We start from the raw sequence: 15,954 nt of genomic DNA on the forward strand, positions 1-15,954 counted from the left end.
GAAAAAATAGATAGTTTTAAAAAATGTAAAAAGAAAAAACCCACCCTGGAAGAGATTAGGTAGCAACGCATTCCCCCAAAGCTGATGTGGGGAGGATTAAGACATCAGGCCGGCCTGCTCACTCCCTTGGAGAGGAGTTTGAGTGGTGGTGGTCGGGAACGATTGGACGCTTGGGGGTGCCCTGCCCACGAGGTGTGGGTGCGGCCCGCTGGTCGGCTTGTGAGGCTTGCTGGCTCCTGTACCATGTTTGGCACCCTCTGTCTGCCAGACCTTGGCCCAGGAAACCCTACCTTTCTGGTCCAGTTGAAGCTAAAGCAGATAGCTCCCAGCTTCTAACCTGGCGGTTAGAAGAGATGTAGGCAAGACAAACTTCTTCCCAGCCTCTTTCCCCTGACTCATCTGAAAAGCACTGGAGTGGCCCTGGGGCCCAGCGGTGGTTGCGGGGAACAAGTCAGCTCTCAGGGGCTTGGGGCAGGTCGTTGTCCTTGCACCACAGAGCGTTTCCTCTCTTCCTGCAGATACTACCCGGCCTCGGCGTGATAATGAAGTGGATGGGCAAGACTACCACTTTGTGGTCTCCCGAGAACAGATGGAGAAGGATATTCAGGACAACAAGTTCATCGAGGCAGGCCAATTCAATGATAATCTCTATGGGACCAGCATCCAGTCAGTGAGGGCAGTTGCAGAGAGGGTAAGCAGAGAGGCGGAGGCAGTGGCCCTACGAAATTACCCTCAAAGTGAGCACAGAAATGCTCCAGCCAAAGTGCTGCGTGGATCCTCATCCTTCCAGCACATGGCCTACCGAGTGGCAGTGCTGACCAAGGCCACGCCCGCTCCGCGTGTTCCCAGCCCCGGGTTGGAGGCATCTGTCTCCTCTGCGCAACTCACCCCAGAGCGTCACCCACCTGCAGCTGCAGATGTGGCCTTGTCTGGGTAGTAGGAGCAAAATGTGGAGCCTGGGTACCTCAGAAGTAGAATCTTCCGGGCCTCTCTGGGCGGCCCCATGTTTCCCGCAGGCAGATGTTTGGGTTAGCACAGTGCGTAGACAGGGACTGGGTGCACTGATGCCAGTCTTTGCTGTTTCAGGGCAAGCACTGCATCTTAGATGTTTCTGGCAATGCTATCAAGAGGCTGCAGCAGTCACAACTTTACCCCATTGCCATTTTCATCAAGCCCAAGTCTATTGAAGCGCTTATGTAAGTATTTGCTGAGACTCTCGGCTAGGAGAGGGCCCTGGAAAGGAAAATGAAAAATCAAGTGGTTTGTTGGGCAGGGGTAAGACCCAATGGGTGCTCAGTGGAATGTCTGCGCCCCACCCTGTTCACTGGGGGCTCCTTTGGATTCGAGTGCTCTTGCGTGTATTCCTGGTTGAGCTTTCAAACCTGGAAGGTTTGAGGAATGTTGAGCCTTGGGCCGCTGCTGCTCTCAGAGGGCAGCTGAGCAGCTTTTCAGGGAGCCTGGAACAATCCTTTATGTTAATCAAAACATAGAACCTAGTTTTGGGTACTGTTTTCTTCCGTGTCTTTGGCAGGGAAATGAACCGACGGCAGACATATGAACAAGCAAATAAGATCTATGACAAAGCCATGAAACTGGAGCAGGAGTTTGGAGAATACTTCACAGGTAAGTCTCCCCATTGCACAGCTGGGGTAACATGGGAGCAGCTGGGCACCTATTCTGTGAGTGTTTCCAAGAGGCCCAGACACCTTGCACAGAGCTTCTGGGTGCTTTTGAGCTCAAGCATTTCCAAAGTACTCAAGTGCCCTCCAGCCAGAGGAGTTTAGCCAGTTTCTGGTATCAACCACCATCACCAAATGCTGCCTTTGATCGTTTTTGTTCGTCTTCATGTCCCTCCTAGATTGTAGGCTCCCTGTTTTAGTTTGTTTCCCTCCCTCCCAGGCTCCCCCATCCAGCACTTGTCCTTGCATGTTTTATGTGCTGAGTGAACGTTTGTTGATGATGATGATTCCCTGGCGTGGTGTTCAGGCTGTCTGTCGGTGTGTGCACACGCGTGCATGTGTGTTTATATGGTCACCTACTTTAGAAGGGTCAGTTCCTAAAAGGTTGGGAAGGTTTCTGTGTAATATGTTGCTTACCTTTTGAAGTACAGGGACATATGTGTGCAAGGTGGTGCTGAGTAAACTCTAGCTGGTGGTGCTGCAAGGTTACCGGGGGACAGGATTCATAACTGTCCTCGCATACCTTGGGTCTTGGAGCTCCCTCTTCTGTTAGCATCCATGTCCTTGTTTGTCGGGTTGACCTCTGACATGGAGCAGATGTGACGGCCCCAGGAGCACGGCACCTTGCCAGAAATTGTGGCTTTTTCAGCTCTTGCTCTGGATAACCAGGATTTTCCACATCTTCTGGTAAGGCCGCGTTAGAATTACCAGCTGCCAGCCTCATGGCAGCCAAGAGGGGCATGATCTACAAGGTCTGGCATCTAATGGGTGCTCAATAAACATTTTTGAAGAACACATTTTCCTACTAATTGCTGCTCAGTCTCACTGTTTTAGCAAGTTGACATCAAGCCCTGGGCCTGCAGTGCCCGCCAGTTTCCCCAGCGCCCTGGGCTCCCAGACGGCCGCCTAGTGAATGAGCGGGGCTGAGCTGTGGGACGGTTGGGATGGGCCAGACTGTCAGGGTTTGGGGCAGGGGGTTGCTGTGGACCACAGTAATAATTCTGTTTTCCTCTTCAGCCATTGTACAGGGTGACTCACTGGAAGAGATTTATAACAAAATCAAACAAATCATTGAGGACCAGTCTGGGCACTACATTTGGGTCCCATCCCCTGAAAAACTCTGAAGAATCCCCTCCAACCATTCTATTGTGAACAGAAGAAATCAAGTCCCTCTTCCCTCCTCCCTCTTCATTCCTGTCCCCATGGGGAGAACAGATGACTACTGTTCTTGTCTCCTTTTTTAGATATGTCCAAAAAATTGAGTTTTCTAGTCCTGTTCTGTTTTTTTAAATTTTTGTTTTGTTTTAGTTTATTTTTTGGGATGATGCCATCTCACTCATCATGTGACTGCGCCCATTCCTGCATGGACCTTTCCCAAGCACTAGCACAGGTGCAAATCCATCAGAGTCATTGTTTTCATAAAACCAAGCAGAAGCGAAGAGAAGAGAGGAGGACTGATGGAAAGACAGACTGGACAGCTGCGCGGCTTATGAAGCGAGCCCCGCGCACCCCGCGAGGAGAGGCTCCCAGGCTTTGCTACGATCTGTACACTGCCTCGCGTCTTGGGACAGCGCGGTCATGGCGACAGAAAGTATCTTATTTATATATAGATATATATATGTAATTTATATAAAATATATAGAAATTATTATATATATATATATTATACACTCTCATATAATATATATATATATTCACACGCATTTGGACTAGAAAATCTATGGAGACTTCATCAATGGTACTGTGTTATTAGAGAAATGCTTTAATTTTCATATTCCAATCAGATGGCATCTTATATCCCGACTGGTTGGGGAGGGAGTGAAAGTGGTAGTAAGTGCTGTACCGAGGGCACCCGCATTGGTCATTCTCTTGAGAGCTGGGCTTTTCTTTAGGAGGGGTCAGCCGGAGAACGGTGAGAAAGGGCTTTGGCCTGGGGGCCAGAGGCTTGGAGCTGTGACCCTAGAGCCGATGCTGCCCTTGGGGCACAGTCAGGCCCGCGTGTGGGGAGCGAGAGAATGGCTAACGGTGCTCCCACCGTATTAAATTGCCGATTGTTTTATGCCACCTGATGTGTCTGCATGAGAGGTTTCCTTTTTGTTCATTTTTAAGCTGCTGTTAAACCAAAACCATGTTGTGCTACTGTGTCAGCCTTTTCATTCTTCCAAATTTTACTTTTACTATTTAAGTGAATGTGTAGAATCCAATTTGACCGTGTTCTAAAAGCTCATGATGTTCTGGAGGAGCCGGGCCTCGTGATAGACTAGGTGACCCGGGCTTGGCCATCCCATCAGCGGAAAGGGAAGTGGGGGCAGGTGAGAACCGACAGGAGCTGGGCCTCCTACTGTAACGTGTCCCTTCACTCACCTGCCAGGGACATGCTGGGCTCAGCTGAGGCCCCGTCATGGGGCCCACTGGCAGGGACGGGGAGTCACTTGCCTTCCAGCTCTGCGCAGAGACAGTGGGACGGCCCTGAGCTTGGCCAGCCGCGTAATGAAAAGTTTGATTTGGGTTTTTTTCGCAGCTGCTTCATATGCCCTACCTACCCCAATCCCTCACCAACAGCTGGTAGCTTACTGTTTCTTCAAGAAGAAAGTAGACTTTGATGCTGTCAATTTGAGCTGTAGAGCTACGATTCACTTACTGTTGAGATGTGAAACCTTGTTGCTTTTTCCCAGAGTCAGACGGCAGTGATTGTGGTCAAGGGGGTTTTTCTCTGACCGCAAACGCAGGCGGCAGGTGTGGCCCGGGCCCCGCCCCACCGCACCCCACCCCACCCCACCCCACCCCACCCCACCCCACCATGCTCCTTTGAAGCCACCATGCCTCCCTCAGCTCCACGCTGGAGGCACGACCCAGGGGAGAAGAGCGTGGACATGCTTGGCCCCAGGGTTGAGCCTGTTGTTTCCTAGCCCACTGTGTCACAACCGGTGCAAAGCATACATGTCGAAGATGCTTTGAGCGCTACCAGCCGGACTTGGGAAGTCTGTTAACAGTTCTCCTACCAGCATGATGGGGCTAACTGTAAAGTGTGGGGCCCAGAATGTGGGTAAAGAAAGGGCAGCAGCTTTACCTGCGCAGTACACTGGATTGGAGGCAAGAGGGGTAAAGTGGTGTCCGACTATGACTCTGGGGAGGAGGGGGTGAGCTGGGAGTGTTGTTGATTTCTCTGATGTTAAGTGATGTAGTCTGAGTGATGCTCAACCCTCTACCCCTCCCAGGGAAGAAAAGCAGAGACTCAAAGCAAGCATGACACTAGTTGGTTTACCAGTGTTCCTTCCAAGGAGACATATATTTTTTAATAAATGATAGTTGCAATGAACTGTGGCTCAGAGACCTTCTTGAAGTAGTTGAGAGGGGAGGGTGGGGGCACAGCAGTGGGAAAAATGGCCCAAACCTTTGGGGGCCAAAAGGCTCTCTGCTTAGTGACCATCAGCTGACCGAGTCAGGTGTTCCTCTGGATGGATCTAGACTCCTGTGGTCATAAGAGGTCCTTTGTGAAAGCTTTGCGCTCAGTCTTCTACCCCACCCCCCCAAAACTGCCTCAGGTAGTGCTGGCCGGGTGTGTGTGGAGGGCATCCACGGCCTTCGGGGCAAAATGGCAAAGGTACACAAAGAAGACAGGAGGTGCCTAATGCAGCACAGACGTTTGTTAGAGAAAGCGGGAGCCAAGGCAGGAGCAGAGAACTGAGTAATAAACATGGTAAGAAAAAGCTGGGCTCCCAGCTACCAGAAAGCATTAGAGCGCAGGGGGAATGGGGGTGAGATGGGCCCAGGTTGCAGAGCAGGGTGGCAGTCATCCCGGCAGCCCTGTGACGAGAGGAGGAGCGCTTAGAGCAGGTGCCCGTGACGTGGCTGATGTCCCTGTAGCTTGTGTGGAGAAGCCTGAGGACGTCCTGCTGTGGTTCAGCTCAAGAGCGATGACTGAGTGTGTGTGGGCCGAACCACAGCAAGGACAACAGTGCTTAGCTGTTTGCAGGGTGCTTCTTTTCACGCATTCTCTCATTTGCTAGAAGGCAGCCTAACAAAAAGGAGTCCCCAGAGTGCTCTGTGGGGTTTTAAGGAAATCCACCTCCTAAGTGTAAAGGGCACAAAGAGCTGGCCTCTGATCCCGCTGTGCTGAGACTCTGGCTCCACAGCTGCCGTCCCTCCTAGAGGCGGTGCGGCTGAAGAAAACGCAGCCCCGGAGGGAAGATGCTGAGCAACTTGGAAAGAGCAGAGGTGGACACCCTGACCCTGAACTCTACCGCCGCCTTCTCCACTGGGAGGCAACGCTGCGCTCTCTCCCTGGCTCTGCTGCTGACAACGCAGCAGCCAGTCTCGCCCCAGTCTCTTTGTCGCTAACAGGCCTTAAGTTAAAACATTCCTAGGGGGCTTCCCTGGTGGCGCAGTGGTTGAGAATCTGCCTGCCAATGCAGGGGACATGGGTTCGAGCCCTGGTCTGGGAGGATCCCACATGCCGCGGAGCAACTAGGCCCGTGAGCCACAATTGCTGAGCCTGCGCGTCTGGAGCCTGTGCTCCGCAACAAGGGAGGCCATGATAGTGAGAGGCCCGCGCACCGCGATGAAGAGTGGCCCCCACTTGCCGCAACTAGAGAAGGCCCTCGCACGGAGACCCAACACAGCCATAAATAAATAAATAAAATAAAAAATAAAAAATAAAAAACATTCCTAGGATGATGCTCATGACTACATAAAATATTTGTTCAGATGCAAATGACCAACTTTGTCTTAAGGTGAAAGTGGTTCTAGAAATTAGCTAATGAAAGCAAAATCTTTACCAAAACAAGTGTGGAAGTTATGCTCAAGGATGAAGCTAATACAGATACAGAGGAAGGTAGGGGTTGAGCTGCAGGACTGGGAAGAGACTACAGGGGGAGTATCCTGAGTGGGTCCAAGTCAAGCTAAAAAGGATGGGACTGCAAAGGGACACTGGGCTCCTTGAGCAGAAAGGTCAGTACTAAAGGACAACGGAGCCCTCTCCACAGGGACAGCACTTGCCTGGTGCCAACCACTGGAGGCCCACGGTGTCAGAGTGGCTGCTGAGAGAGCCTTAGCTTTCTCACGGCAACCCCACGAGCGAGTGCCTGTGGGAGACGCTCACCTCAGCGCTCCCACGTTTTGCCCTTCATCCCTGTTCCCAACTAGGGTTTCATGGCCTCGATGCCACTAATCCTCTTACCATTCAGTCAGTTCCGTGGCACCTCTAGGACATTCTATTATTACTGCAAGTAACTTTCTGAAGCCCAAATTCCAATTTCCTCCAAAGCCTCTCTTCCTCATCACTTCCCAGAAACAGCAGAACTGGCGCCCTCCTTCCCCCCACTCCCTGCACACCTTGGTTCCTGCCAAACCAGTGGGGTCTTGGTAGCAAGAGCTTTCGCAGAGGATAGTCTGTTTCAGCTGTGAAGCCCCAACTAGATTTTCTCTGAAGCGCTGTGCCTATTGTCGCAGGGTGATACCCACTGGTGGTTTCCACATTAGACCTAATGGACTCCCTCTGCGTCCTGTCCCTCCCCGGCACTCACACTGTCACCAGAAGCATCTAGCGCATGGCAGAGGACTGGAAAGTGGGTGGTTTGAGAAGGAGGATTCAGACCTGCCTGCTGGTGGTGAAGAACATGTGCAAGCGGATGCTCTCCTGACTGGCCTTCCTGTCACCACAGCCATCCTCCCTGTAGCTGACAGAATCGGCCTACTAAAGCGCCCTCCCTTCCCGTGGGGCTCTGTTGCCTACAGGGAAGAGTCCAAGCTCCTTATCGTGGCGGCCCTGCCCTTTCTCTCCTGCCTCGTCTTTTGCCGTGGCCCCGTCCGCTCCAGCCGAGTTCTCTGAATGCAGCACAACCCTGTGTCTTTGCTGACTTTTTTTTTTCTGCCCATAAATGCCCTCGCTGCCACCCCACCTTGCTCACCTGCAAAACTCCTGTCAACATTTTAAGACTCCATTCAAGAATTCCCCTCGTTCTATGCTGCCTTTCCTGAAGCACCTCTTCTGCCCCCATGCCGTGGGTCACAATGACCCTTCCTTCCTTTGTGCTGTTAGACCCTGTAAGAACTTTCGCCATCATCGTAACGGCTAACACTTATTTCACACTTACTATGTGACAGGCACCGTGCTCAGTGCTTTGTGCGTTTTAAATCATTTATTGCCAAAAACAGCCCTGTGAGGTTGGTGCTCTTATCCTTATTTTCCAGTTGAAACTGAGGCACACGGAGGTCATGCAGCTAATACGCGGCAATGAGTCAAGCGCAGGCCAGCTGCAGTGGTTGTGCTCTCAAGCGCTGCACTGCTTCTCCCTCTGCCACACGTTTTCTGGCCCTTCTCTCTTGACATCTGGCTTCCTCTCCCTGACTCCTCTTTGCGAGCAGAGACTGTCCTATTTGCCTTCCCATTTCCAGCATTCAGCACAGTATCTGTCGCATAGCAGGTGTTCAGTAAACGAGGAGATGTCCTAGTCTTTGGCTCAAGCTTGGAGGGAAGAGATTTGACGAGGCCCAACCTGTGGTGAATGTGAATTTTGTTTTCTGTTTTATGGAGAACCTCCGTTCTGGAGTTCCTGCTACTTCCTCTGGGATCTTGCTCCAATTATGACTCCTTTCCATCTCCAACCGCTTCCTCTCCTTTAGCTCCTTCCCCTTCTCTTCACTCTGCTGCCTGCTCACCAGGAACTGAACAGTCCCACAGCTCTGCTCCCACTTACTGACCATTTGTTCGTTCAACACAAGTTTATCCAGTGCCCGAAAGCTCTCAGGGTCAGCCAGGACTTCCCAAGCATGACTTTCAAAGAAAGACTCCTCTCTCAGCCTTAGCGTCAGAGAAAGATGAACACGCCACGTCCCCCGCTCCTCGCGGTGACTCCATTCCTCCCTGGAGCCCTTTGGCTGCAAGGAAGACTGCTTCACCCACTCTTCTCCCCCGTCCTAAGTGCCACCATTTTCCTAGTCACCTAAGCTCAAAATCTGATTTCTCTCCTTTGGTCATCATAGCCAATCTCCTACCAAAACTTGATTCTTTACAGTGTCTGTTCAATTTAGTGCTTTGTTTTCATTATCACTGCCCCTACCCTTGCAATAACAAGAGCCACGACCTGGCGAGCACCTCATGACAGGTCTTGTGCTTGGTGCTGGAAATACAATGGCAAATCACACAAAGACAGTCCCTGCCCTCAGGGGGCTTCTAGTCTAGTGGGGGGAGGCAACAAACAAGTAACTAAGTATATAATTACCTGTTATACTAAACGCTGTGAAAGAAATACATGGGATGCAGCAATAGAGGGTAATATAGCGAGGGGCCCTGCTTAGAGACAGCTTCTCTGAGGAGGTAGACGTTCAGGTTAGACCTATAAGGTCAGCAGGGCTAGCCTGGTGGTGGAGGTGTGTGGGATGTAGGCAAGCGAAGTACTGAACACCCTCTGCGGGCCCCAATCTGCTTTCCCCCATTATCTCCTGTATTTCTCTATAAACCAATCTAGACTACTTGCCTTTACACCTGTGAGCAAAGCCTCTGTGTGGAATGTTTCCAGTCCCGATCTCTATGAAAACCTTTGGGTTTCAGCTTCAATGGCATTTTTCATGATGACGTCACTGGTCTCTCCAGAAGAGCTTCCCCCTCCCTTCCTTTGCACCACTTTAGCAGTTTATACGAACTTACTCTGTTCTTCCTCGTCCATAACATACTTCAACTAGACAAAAAGCTTCTAGAAGGCTGGGATTGCATCTGGTGTATCTTTGTATCCCTCACAGCAGCTACTACATGCTACATGCTCAATAAAGGACTGTTGAATGAGCTCCCCCTCTCTGGGCCTCACTGTCTTAATCTAAAACAGGAGGAAGTTGCACAGATGATCTCTACGGCCTCTTCTGGCCCTTAACGCTTATTGACAATGATAAAATAGAATTCTAAAGGACATGTACTATGCGGAATCCTTCACAAAAAGAAAGTTCATGCCTTGTGTGGACTTGCAGTTGGAAAAAACAAATGAACAGTGATGCAGATGACGTGAATGGCTTAAATACAGCTGCCAAAGAACATGGCCCAAGGTTTATACATGATCACACGTTACACACAGAGGCTAGGTGCCTGCTGGAAAGGAGGGGGCAAAAGGAGCCACAGGAGATGTGTGGACTGGGACACGGGAAATTTCCTTTTCCCAGTTGGGTGGAGGCGCACGATCCCAGGACAGCTTAAAATAATAGAAAACTGTGGTAGAAGAGGGCGCTGCTTCTCATTACTTACCGTTAGACAAAGAAATGGCGCTAGGGAAATATGGGAATGGAGGTGTCAAACGTGCCACTAGATGCCCTCCTAAGGAGAGTGTAGGTGGCCCACGGTGGCAAATAGTAGCTCCTGGTGGTGGTTCCCACGAGAGCATGAGGGCCGTCAGCTGTGAGACGCCAACCAGGAAGTACTTCCTGGTTCCAAGGCCCCTGCAGGCAGTGATGCACCAGGTTTGGCTTTTAGTCAGAGCAATTGCTGGCTTTGTGTTTGTTAAATTAAATGCGAGCTTATCAACTTTCAACTTTTCTCGAGGCATTAAAAAGGTTCCCAGGCCTTTGCCTTATCAGAGAGGTTGAAGTTTCCTAGGCCGAATGAGGGGAAAACTGCAAAAAAAAAAAAAAGAACTCAAAAGGTAAAGGTAAAAAGATCCTAAAAATGCCAAGCGGGAACCCACCCTCCTTGCTGTTAAGTAGAGGAGACAAAAATGGTGCTTGCTCACCGGGGTCTGCTAGAGTTCACCCCACTATTTCTAGAGAAGAAATAACAACAGGCAATAGACAAAGTAAAGGGGAATAAAAACCAGAGTCGAGACTCTGATGAGCAGAAGACTGCAAAACAACAGAAAAGAGTTAAAAACCCCACATCACTCTAGCTGCCCCATAAAGGTAGGAAGCCTTTCCTGGGGCTGGAAAATTTAGATCTCCTGGAGAAACAGAATGACAAGAGGCTGTCAAGAGTTAGTGGGTGGAGGGAAACACGTGACCCTGCTAGAGAGCAAGAGCGGAATAATAATTGCAGACCTTCAGAAGCACTTACTGGGTGTCAGGCATCGCTCTACCAGCTTTGCATGTATTTACTTATTTACTCTTTACAACAACTCTAGGATTGTTATGGAAGCTTTATAGACAAGAAACTGAGGCCTGGAGAGAGGTTAAGTACCTCACCCAAAGCCGTCCAGCTAGTAAGTGGGAGAGCAAGGATTTGAACCTGGGCAGTTTGGTCCCGGGTTACGCCACCATGCTGTGCTGCTTCGTCTATTTCTTACCACTTCCCGCCTAGGTATTTCTTTGCAGTCTGGCTTTTGCCCTCACCACTCCATCGAAACTGCTCTCAAAAGTCATCGTGGCTTCCAAGTCACCAGATTTGATACCTTCATAGAGGTAGACAAAGCTCTCTGCCATATTTGATGCTGTTGAAACATCCTCTCCACCCAGACCTGAAACTTTTGCATCATCTCTATGTCTCTCTAATAGTCCTCACGTCCACTATCACTGTTTTCACTGCTATTATCCCAATTTGATTCTTCATTATTTTCATTCATTCGACAAACACATAATTCCACATGTCAGGCCCTGGGGATACAACGGTGAGCAAAGCAGATAAGTCTCTGCCCTTATAGAGCTCACTGTGGAGGAGACAGGCATCAGACAGTCACGCAGATAGATATTTACAAAGTGATAAGGTGCTGTTCACAAAAAGTATGGGGCTTTATAAAAGGGTGAAATAGAGAAGTTACAATGACCTCCAAATTAGTCTACCTCTAGACTCTCCCTTCTCCAATCCACTGCACCCACTGTTGCCCTGATTAATGTTCCCAGAGTCTGTCTCTGACCACACCACTCCCCAGCTCAAATTCCTTCCATGGCTTACAGAATAAAGTTCAAACACCTTAGCCAGGTATTGGAGATGCTCCATAATCTGGTTCCAACCCACCTTTTTAAAGCTTTCCCCGAATACTCACCTTCAAGTACTCTATGCTGCAAATAAACATTCATCGTTCCTTGTATGGAAAGACTACATGTCTTTGCCATGCTGGTTTTTTGTTTGCTTGGTTGGTTTGGTTTGTTTTTTTGCCTAGAATACCCTTCCCCTTGTCCCCTTATGTTCAAATACTATACATCTTTAAAGTCCAGTTCAACCTTCTCCACAAAGCATTTCCTGGTCCCCTCCTTTGAAATCTCAGCACGTTTCCCCTACTTTTATAGCATTCATGTTCTGTCTTTAATATTATAATCATCACTGTAATATAATAAATGTAAGCCTAACCAGTTCCTTTCCTATAAGCTCACTGAGGGTAGGATCTGGGTATAAACCACAATTACTCATTGGCTGGATGGACAGATGAATGAATGAATGAATGAATAGTTGGTGGCTTCATGATTGACAATGTGGAGGGGGCCATAAGTATGCAGACATTATGAATATTTTCTTTGATCATGTATTTTCATTGCAGTTTAGCAGAGAGCCATGGGAAAGCTATCAAATCAAACAAATGCTGCCCATTTCCACCATCCTCCACCTCTTGATCTAACAGGTGGACCTCCTGTAGGGATGAGTGGCCCCACCAAAGGAGACATAGAAACCATCTCCAAGGACTATGAAGTTGTGCCCAGAAAATCCAAGGATGTGACGGACCAGGTGGTGTTTTGGGTTTTTTTTTTTTTGCAAAAGAAAACTGGTACTTTAGAAAAGAATCGATGGATGGTGAAATAGTTGCCTGTAGAGATGGAACTGTAGAATAGGATTTGCTTTGTCTGGACCATTGTTTAAAATACTGGATTGCTGGGCTCTTGGCTAGGGACAGAGTTCTCTATGATAACTGGGAAAAATGTGTTTACCCAGAGCCTTGCTGATCTGATACAGAGAACTGTAAATTGAAAATGGAGGGGAAAGGAGAAAAATGACCTGACGATATTATAAAATCAATTACTATGGATGATATCAGATATGACAACAAGAACAGCACTGGAAGAGGTGCCTGTTCAGTCATAGGAGAATACATCTGGGAAGAGTCATAAATAGAACTTACGGCTTAAGCTGTTTCTGTATCAATACACAGCACGTGCATTGGGTTGAACCACATGAAATTGCCAATATTCCATGGTTTTGACCTACAAAAATGGCAACTTCATATGGTTCAACCTAAGATTATGAGGTAAACTTGAAGTTTTAACTCAAGGAAGTAAATATCACCTAAAAGATATCATTAAGACTTGGAGGAATGAAACTTACAACTGGAATTTGGTATCAGGAGGAGCACATTGTAAAGAAGAGAGGTGCCCTTGAGAATGGGAGGTGGTATTGTGCTGTGTGCATAGATATCCACAAACGTGAGGACAGAGTCCTGTACAGAGTTTTGGTGAAGTTGAAAGGAGAAAGGACCAGGAATAATATCGTGTAAGTACGTCACACAGCACTTTACAAAATGGGAGAAATGGATGATGTGTTCCTGATGCAGATCACAAAAATGGCATTGGGCAAGATCTAGCAGCAATGAGGGACTTTGTCCAGGGCTTCTCTTGCTTCATTTGCTTAAAAGCAGAACATTTCAAAATTTTTTACTTGTCTTGCTGACAATATTGCCCCTTAGAAAGTAAAGAAATCCACAAGAGAACTGTTTGCTCTCCATGACCTAATTCTGACCAATAACAAAGAACTGATTGGCGAAGTGGAAACTTAAAGAGCAACCGTATTAGCTCAGGGCTTGTGAGAGCATAAGGCTGGACATAGTAAGGTATTTTGCCCTAGAATTTAAGAAGGCAGACTTCAGATGTTTCAGAGAAAAGAAAGGTATCATGAGGGCAAAGAAAGAGCAGGGGTCCCATAGATCTAGCTTTAAATCATGGCTCTGCCATTTACCTGCTGTGTGACCTTGATTAAGTGACTTAAACTCTCTGAGCCTCAGTTTCCCACAGGAATGACAGGGGAGGGAGGGAGAAAGAAAGGAAAGAAGGAAGGAAGGAATGGCAACAATAGAATGACACCACCTCCTTCCCGGGGTTGTGACGACAGTTAGATGGGATGGCACACATGAAGGGCTCAGCTCTTAGTAGGGGTGCATCAACTGTTGTTAGTTTTCTTGCACTTTCTACTTAACCGCCCTCCCAAAAGGGTTGAAAAGCTCTTAGAAACTAAATTCTGACCATATAATTGTGAAGTATTTTAATGAAGAAGTAAAAGTATGGAAAGAAATTGATGTAAATGAGGGAGTTCTTTGATGATGAGACATTAAAAAGGTGGAGAGAGGGCATGTGACCACAGATGAATATAAAGTAGTAACAACACGGAGCTGTCAGAATCATATCGGGGAGGCCTGACCCCAAATGAGCTAATTCTAAGAGTAAGAAAAAGAGGCTGTTTTCAGTTTTGTTTACGCCAAGCAGCAGATCAAGGAGGCCTTAAAAACTCTGCAAGTTGGGGCAGATAGTATGTTTTCTTTAAATTAGAATTAGTTTTTAAGGACTTCCCTGGTGGCGCAGAGGTTAAGAATCCGCCTGCCAATGCAGGGAACACGGGTTTGAAACCTGGTCCAGGAAGATCCCACATGCCATGGAGCAACTAAGCCCGTGCGCCACAACTACTGAGCCTGCGCTCCAGAGCCCACAAGCCACAACTACTGAAGCCCACGTACTGCAACTACTGAAGCCCGTGCACCTAGAGCCCATGCTCCGCAACAGAAGTCGCCGCAATAAGTCCGCGCACCGCAACGAAGAGTAGCCCCCGCTCGCCGCAACTAGAGAAAGCCCGCGCACAGCAACAAAAAGACCCAACGCAGCCAAAAATAAAAATAAATAAAATATAAATAAATTTTTAAAAAAGAATTAGTTTTAAAAATTATAAACGTAATATAAGCACATGTAAAAAGAATTCCAATAGTACCACAGGGTATAAAATGAAAAATGAAATGGTGTAATGTTGCCAGACAACAAAGATAAAGAGGACCTCTTTAATTCCTCCTTTGCTCTGGTCTTCTCCGCCATACAAACTCTGTCCATTAGACTGGAAAGGGTCAAGCAGACATTGGTAAGAGGGACCTGAGGATCACAGTAAATACGAAAATTGTAAGAAAGCATCAGGGTGCTTTAAATGATTTTGAGTCTCCTGGCCCAGACAAATTGTATTTCACGATGTTGAGAGAACCTGTTGATGAGATCACTGCACTGGTGTTTGTAACCATGGGGAATAAGAAAGATGCTGGAAGCCTAGAGAGAAGGACATATGCTCCTTTTTAAAGGGAGGATGATAGGTTTCACAAGCTTTAGACAGGTAGATTTCCTCTTAATCCCAGGCAAATTTCTATACGTTATGGGAAAGGATGGTTTGCATGAGACCTGGAAGGGAACTAGTGATCACAAAGGATTTATAAAACCCTTTACCTAAGAATAGCGCAAGACAGACTAAGCTCATTTTCTTTTCTGAAATGAGGTGAGTATATATAAGTGGGTAAAGCAGGGGAACATTGTAGACACAGTGTATCAGGATCCTAGCAAGGCATTGACAAAATCACTCATGTGTGACTTTTTCCTTGTGAAAAAGTTGGGAAAATGTAGATAGTACAGTTATGGAATGGGTGAATGATCATCCCAAAGTCTGCTAGTTAAAAGAACAAAGTTTATTTATATACTAATTTATTATCTGACACACGCACTCGGATGTAAGCTCCTCAAAGGAGAGACTTTGTCCTCTAGTTTGCTCATGACTTTATCCCCAGTACCTATAACCGTGCCCAGTACATAGTAGAAAGTGCTCAGAAAGTGTTTGTTTGTTGCATGAATGAATGAACTTGTGGGTAGGACTGCAAGGTCTGTCACCAAGCTTTGTCTCAGCCCTCCCCTATTCAGTACATCTTATCACCTATTTGGATAAAGACATTAGATGGCACGCTGATCAAATATGCAGATAATGTGGGTCTGAGCGGGATAACACTGTAATAAAGATAGACACCGTATCCAAAAAGAACAACTGGCGAGAGCAATTTAATAGTGATAAATGCACTTAGACTGGAAGTAAAAGCTGAGACATCAGTTAATAGCAGGATGTATGAAAAGAAGACTTTGAAGTTTTCATTCATTCTTTTAACCAATATTTGTTGAAAGTGCCAGGCACTGTGCTAGACACTGGGCTATACAGTGGTGAGGAAACATACTGTCTGCCCTTCTGCAGCTTAAAGACTATTGAGGGAGACAGATGTTAATCAAATTAGTCCACAAGGAAATATATGTTTATAAACTATTAAGAATAAAACAGAGCACTAAGAGAGCACACGACAAGAGAACCTGA

At 47.6% G+C, this 15,954-nt stretch overlaps 1 protein-coding gene across 3 annotated transcripts in view; it reads left to right on the forward strand.

Moving 5' to 3' along the window:
* The window catches only part of DLG3 (discs large MAGUK scaffold protein 3), a 58,331-nt gene extending 53,333 nt beyond the window's left edge, over positions 1-4,998 (forward strand). For all 3 annotated transcript variants that reach the window (XM_061179158.1, XM_061179155.1, XM_061179157.1), the window contains 4 exons: positions 519-691; positions 1,087-1,196; positions 1,532-1,623; positions 2,697-4,998. In XM_061179158.1, the coding sequence (XP_061035141.1) occupies positions 519-691; positions 1,087-1,196; positions 1,532-1,623; positions 2,697-2,803 (482 nt within the window). In that variant the 3' untranslated portion in view covers positions 2,804-4,998. The remainder of the gene's footprint in view (positions 1-518; positions 692-1,086; positions 1,197-1,531; positions 1,624-2,696) is intronic.
* Positions 4,999-15,954: the final 10,956 nt, after the last annotated feature.

The sequence above is a fragment of the Eubalaena glacialis genome, chromosome X, assembly GCF_028564815.1.
Source record: "Eubalaena glacialis isolate mEubGla1 chromosome X, mEubGla1.1.hap2.+ XY, whole genome shotgun sequence".
NCBI lineage: Eukaryota > Metazoa > Chordata > Mammalia > Artiodactyla > Balaenidae > Eubalaena > Eubalaena glacialis.